The sequence below is a fragment of the Arachis ipaensis genome, chromosome B07 (assembly GCF_000816755.2).
Source record: "Arachis ipaensis cultivar K30076 chromosome B07, Araip1.1, whole genome shotgun sequence".
NCBI classification, from domain to species: domain Eukaryota; kingdom Viridiplantae; phylum Streptophyta; class Magnoliopsida; order Fabales; family Fabaceae; genus Arachis; species Arachis ipaensis.
In genome coordinates this window covers 119,646,338-119,652,924 of record NC_029791.2, presented here as the reverse complement: position 1 = coordinate 119,652,924, position 6,587 = coordinate 119,646,338, and the positions used below count along the sequence as shown (strand labels likewise).

The window sequence follows — 6,587 nt, the reverse complement described above, 5'->3', positions numbered from 1 at the left end:
TAATTACCTTTTCTTTTATTTAAAATCAGTTACTCACGATTTCTTCTTATCTTATACACTGCATATAGAGGAAATGTCATTTTCGGTCCCTAATAATTTGTTCGATGGACTTTTCACCCCCAAAAAAATTTAAAAACCCAAATCGGTCTCTATTTACTTTGATATATGTACGTTCCAGTTCCTATCTACTTTGAGTAAATGCTTTTTCCGGTCCCTAACCAGGAACTGGAATGTACATATATCAAAGTAGATAGGAACCGATTTGGGTTTTTAGATTTCTTAGGAGGTGGGAAGTCCATCGAACAAATGGTTAAGGACAAAAAAAAACATTTACTCCTGCATATATCACTGTATTACACCAAAATATCGTAATATTAAAAAAAAAATCACCAATAACATTTCAATATAAAAAAATAGCTTTATTAAGCAGGCAACTATTAATCAAATTATATATTATTTTTCAAAAAAAAAAAAAAAAGAAAGGGTAAGATAAATAAATGCATGTGAACTAAGCAATATAATAGGTCCCCCACTAGGGGCCAATTGAGTAGTACAGTGCTGACTAAAAAGTTTATATAAGGAAAGTGAAGTATGCATAAGATTAACTAGCAATGTGTTAAATTAAAAAAAAAAAAAACAAAGCATATATCTATCTATCTTTCTTTATATATACTCAACTAGTCCCTTGTTGTAGTCCTATCCTCCCTCTCTCTCACCCTTCTCACAAATACCAACAATGGCTTCCGAGAAGGTTGAGACAGTTGTTGCTGGGAATTACTTAGAAATGGAGAGAGAAGAGGAAGATTCAAAATCTGCTGCTAGCAAACTTTCTAGCCTCTTCTGGCATGGTGGTTCTGTCTATGATGCATGGTTTAGCTGTGCTTCTAATCAGGCATGCATAGTTAATTAATCAATTAATATTATTATAATATATGCATATATATATATATATAGAACGTTATTAATGATAAATATGATTTGATTTGAATTGAATTGAATGCAGGTTGCACAAGTGCTATTAACACTGCCATATTCATTTTCACAACTTGGGATGGTGTCTGGGATTATATTTCAGCTTTTTTATGGACTCATGGGAAGTTGGACCGCATACCTCATAAGTGTTCTTTATGTTGAGTATAGAACAAGAAAGGAGAGGGAAAAGGTTGATTTTAGAAACCATGTAATTCAGGTGAGAAATTAATCATGGAGGGTGGGTTAGTTGCTTTAGATTACGGAAATGTTTGGTAACCAAAGAAAATCAGCCAAAAGCCAAAAACAGCCATAACTTACCTTATTTAGCATTTATTAATTGTTGCGATAAATAATTAATACTAAATAAGGCAAATTCTAGCTGTTTTTTTTATCTACCTAGCATTATCTGGTCTTCTTCATTCTTGTTCTAATAATACTGTTTGCTTTCTTTTGATTTTTGTTGCAGTGGTTTGAAGTTCTTGATGGACTTTTAGGCAAACACTGGAGGAATCTTGGTCTCTTTTTCAACTGTACTTTCCTTCTCTTTGGATCTGTTATTCAACTAATTGCTTGTGCAAGGTATAGTAAACTAAACTAATTTCTATTCTAATTGACATATGCTAAAGTGACTAACTAATTACAATTGAGTCTACATCTATTACTAATAAAAAATGATCTAAGTAACAGATTGAATATTATTTTCAGTAACATATATTACATAAACGACAATCTGGACAAGAGAACCTGGACATACATATTTGGAGCATGCTGTGCAACAACAGTGTTCATACCATCTTTCCACAATTATAGGATATGGTCATTCTTGGGTTTGTTAATGACTACTTACACAGCATGGTACATGACCATAGCTTCCCTTATGCACGGCCAGGTAAATTTAATTCAATTCAAACCTTTCTTTTTTTTTTTTTTTTTACCAAAGATATGAGACTCGAACCCACAACCTCTTAATTGAGTATGGGGAGACTATGCCATTTGAGCTATAACTCATTGGCAATTCAAACCTTACTTGTTACTACTACAAGTTACAAATTCATATTCTCATACTCATGTTAATAATAAATAATATGTTTTTTTTTTGTTGATAAAGGTTGAAGGGGTGAAGCACTCAGGGCCAACCAAGTTGGTTCTCTATTTCACCGGTGCTACAAACATTCTCTACACTTTTGGTGGACATGCTGTTACAGTGTGAGGATTAGAGTATTCTAATCTTTAATTAGTGCTTTAATTTTTTTTTTTTTACTAAAGATAAGAGACTCAAACTCGTAACCTCTTAATTGAGTATAGGGAGACTATGCCATTTGAGTTATAACTCATTGGCAATTAGTGCTTTAATTTGGTTTTAAAAAATCAAACATTTTAAATTAGTCTTTAAAAGATACAAAATAAAATCAAATCCGTCATTCTGCTAATTAGACGATAATATATTGCAAAATACTCATGTCACATGTTAAGCACTTATTCTAGGATTTGGATCATTTAAAGTTTGAATTTTACTTTAGAAAGTAAAGTGTGATTTTCTATCTTTGAATAGTTTCTCTTTCATATTTATTCTTGGTCCCACCTATGAAATCAATGGTAAGAGATCACACTTTACTCTCTAAACTGAAATTCAAACTTTAGAGGATCCAAATCCCTTATTTTAATACATACATATTTCAATTTTTTTTATAAGATATCTGTTTAGCCACATTTTAAAAGCGTGATTTATGTAAAAAAATAACGAATTAAATAAAATAACAACGCTTTTATAACATATCAAAATCAGACGGTATAATTCATCATCCAATGATAAAAAGAAAATATCTTCACGTAAAAACAATTAGAAAAATGACAGTGTAAGTGCCCTTTTTATTTTTGATATTCCACTGAGACGTTTCCTTATTATTTTGCTCATTAAGTTAGACAAAATAATAATCACATTGTTCTTTATGTACTTAAATATATAGTCCAATTCACACATCATCAGTGGCGTTGGATAATTTCATTTCACAGAGCTAAAGACTGTTTCTTCAATTGCGGCCTTTTTTGCTTGCATTTCCAATGGCACTTTCGTAAATAAGACAAACTGTATATCTGGCACTTTTGAACAGCAGCATTGCATTACAATTAGTGTGTCTCCATGTCTTGGCTTAGTGTTATATATAATAATCTGTCACAACCATGACAAACAAAAAATTGAATCTTTATTGAAATTTTAAAGTGAAGCCCTGACCCCACAATGTCTCAGTTGCACCTACTTAAACCTATAAAATGAAGAAAATTTTGTGACATTTTTACTGTCTCTCATTATGCGCGTGGAAATTTTTTATGATTGCACAATTTCTTGATGTAACTAAGAAATTTTTCGATTCTTTTTTCAAGTACAGCTCATTGATTTTTGACCAAACAATTTCACCTTTTTAAGATTAAAGTTGTAGTGAAATACTAAGATATGATGATGACTATGACTATTATTGGCAGGGAAATCATGCATGCAATGTGGAAGCCACAGAAGTTTAAGATGATATATCTGATAGCAACATTGTATGTGTTGACACTAACATTGCCATCAGCTTCAGCAGTGTATTGGGCATTTGGAGATCTGCTTCTAACACATGCCAATGCACTCTCATTGCTCCCAAGAACAGGGTTCAGGGACACAGCCGTAATTTTGATGCTGATTCACCAGTTCATAACATTTGGGTTTGCATGCACCCCACTATACTTTGTGTGGGAGAAATTCATTGGTGTTCATGAGACCAAGAGCTTGTTCAAGAGAGCATTGACCAGGCTTCCTGTGGTCATACCAATTTGGTTCCTTGCAATCATATTCCCCTTCTTTGGTCCCATCAATTCAACCGTTGGATCTCTCTTGGTCAGCTTCACTGTTTACATCATCCCTGCCTTGGCTCACATGATCACTTTCGCTCCCGCCCCTGCTAGAGAGGTCAGTCGCATTTCAGTTAAATCTGTCAAATCATTTAAAGTTTGTTTGGAATGCTAGGAATTAGAATTCACTTTAGAGTTGAATTCTTTTTCATGTTTGATTTAAATTTCTTTGAGAATTCTAATTCTCATTTTTTCTTCGTTTGTAAATCAAAGCCGTCTGATTTCCAAATTCATTCACACAGCTCTTTAAACTTGAATTCTATTCAATTAATATATTATAGTCATTTCAAATTATGAAATTGAATTTCAAACAGAAATAACTTCTTTTCTTAAAGGAAATATAATTCTTTTCTCGTGTTAAATGGTTCAAACAAGCTCTTAATGATTTTCAACTATTAATTTCATACAAAGACAATTACAGGTGAGTTTCTACTGATATATACATTGTATTTTAATGGTTTAATTAATTTTTTTGGTCTCTGTAATTTTATTGAATTTGCAACTAAGTCTTTATACTTTTTTTTTTTTAATTAGATCCCTATGCTGTTTTTAAATTTGTAATTAAATCCTTTTTGTATTAAAAACGTTAAAATTAACAAAATATTCCTCCCAAAAGACTTGTGATCAAAGATCTAATTACGTTTTTAATTATAAACACCTTTAAATTGCAAAAAAATATTCCATTAACTCTAATATTTTTTATATTGTATAAAATTAAAAATAATATACGGACACAATTAAAACCTGAAAAACAAAAAGTATAAAGACCTAAAAAGATCAATGACATTCTAATTAAATTTGTCAAATTATTTAGTGATTTTCAACTATTAATTTTATACGAGTTTTCACCTATACATACATGCATTCCTTTAATTAATTAAATTTTCTTTTTAACTAGGTGCTTATTGTTAATGTAACAAGTTAATTATATTTTTTTCTTCTTTGCAAACTTTGGACAGAATGCTGTGGAGAGACCACCATCAATGTTAGGAGGTTGGGTAGGATTGTACTCCATGAATGTGTTTGTGGTGGTATGGGTTTTGGTGGTAGGGTTTGGGTTGGGAGGATGGGCAAGTATGCTTAATTTCATTCACCAAATCAACACTTTCGGACTATTTGCAAAGTGCTATCAATGTCCCCCTCACAACAAGCCTTCAATTAAATTAAATTAAATCAAGTTGCTAATTTTCCCAATTTCTACTTATATTTTGAGATCGCCATACATGTGTGTAAAGAGATTGCCATTTGTATTTTTTTTTTTAATTTTACTTTTCTCTTCTTCTTTTTTTTTTTCATTTTTTTATTTTACTACTAGCTACTATATTAAGCTAATTGGTGTTAATTGTGTCAACTAAAAAAGGGAGTGATGGCAATCATGGCCACCCCCTATTATTATTATTATACGAAATCAGATTTAGAATTTCGTGTGGGGGTTAATCATCATTTCATGTTGTGATAATTTAGATCTTTATATTATATATGCAAAATATACTACTCATAATTTTATGCTCTCTCTATTTATGTTATATATTCTAAGCTAACTTAAGCATCTTAAGAGACATGTCAATGAAACATTGATAAGAAGTTTCACCTTTAAAACATTATTATTTATATATACATTTAACAAAAAAGAAAAGAAAAATCAATAACTTGTAATATAAACTTTTTTTTTTGAAAGAGAAGCTCAACACAACAAGTGGAGCATAGATGATAATAATATAGAAACTAAAAGTAGAACACACATGTAAACAATTTAGGTATCCCTTCTGTCATCTTCGGCATTGCCATCAACAACAGAAAGGGTCTACTCCCAACCACTCCTTGTAGTTCATGAAGGACATGTTTATAATCTCCTCAACTCCTCTTCCTTTGTTGTGGAAAATCCTCCGGTTTCGTTCCAACCATATGTTCCAAATGATCGCACAAAAACACACCATCCATCTCTTGCACTCCTCTTTTTTATTTGAGATCTCAGTCCAACTTTGAAAATGCTCTTTTAACCCACCCGGACAAGTCCATTGCACACCAACATATGATAACCAAGCACACCACACCTGCCAAGAAAAGCTACAACCAAGAAACAAGTGATGGCCATATTCAATACTATTATTACATAAAACACATATATTATCTTCTTGGTGAATGACCCCAAACCGACTCAGTCTCTCCTTCGTGTTGACCTTGCCAATTAAAACAAACCAGGCAAACAACTCCACTCTAGGTGGGACAAGATCTTTCCAAATAGTCCTAGTGAAGCTGTAGCTTGATATACCCTCGGGACCATTTCCACCTGCAACACCTGCACAAATGAGTTAGTAGACTAAGAACCAAAAGAATTATTAATAGTTTAATATATACTACCTGGCCCTGGCTATTTGATAATTGACACGTACACCAATTTGTATCCAACAAAAAGAATACTTTGATATTTGTTTCAAGAATAATGGGAATTAATTTTGGGAATTCCATGTTAGAGAAGATGGAAAACGACAACGACCTAATTAAATATCGAAGGTTGCAAAGATGAGATATGTTGGAAGATTGAAGATCAAATCTCACGCTGAAATTATGGTGTGATCTCATCATCACATCCAATAATCTTATCTCAAATCCATTGCAAATATGAAAATTTTCATTGTTCTCTTTATAGATTTAAAAAAAAAAAAATATAGATAGACAATAAAAATATTAAATAATGTGAATAATAGATATATTAAATATTCATT

At 31.6% G+C, this 6,587-nt stretch overlaps 1 protein-coding gene across 1 annotated transcript; it reads left to right on the top strand.

Moving 5' to 3' along the window:
• LOC107606083 (auxin transporter-like protein 3) lies at nucleotides 551–5,203 on the top strand. Its single transcript, XM_016308048.2, has 7 exons — nucleotides 551–892; nucleotides 1,004–1,189; nucleotides 1,439–1,551; nucleotides 1,678–1,861; nucleotides 2,081–2,178; nucleotides 3,454–3,919; nucleotides 4,821–5,203. The coding sequence occupies exons 1-7, from the start codon at nucleotides 737–739 to the stop codon at nucleotides 5,031–5,033; spliced, it is 1,416 nt and encodes a 471-aa protein (XP_016163534.1). The 5' UTR covers nucleotides 551–736; the 3' UTR covers nucleotides 5,034–5,203.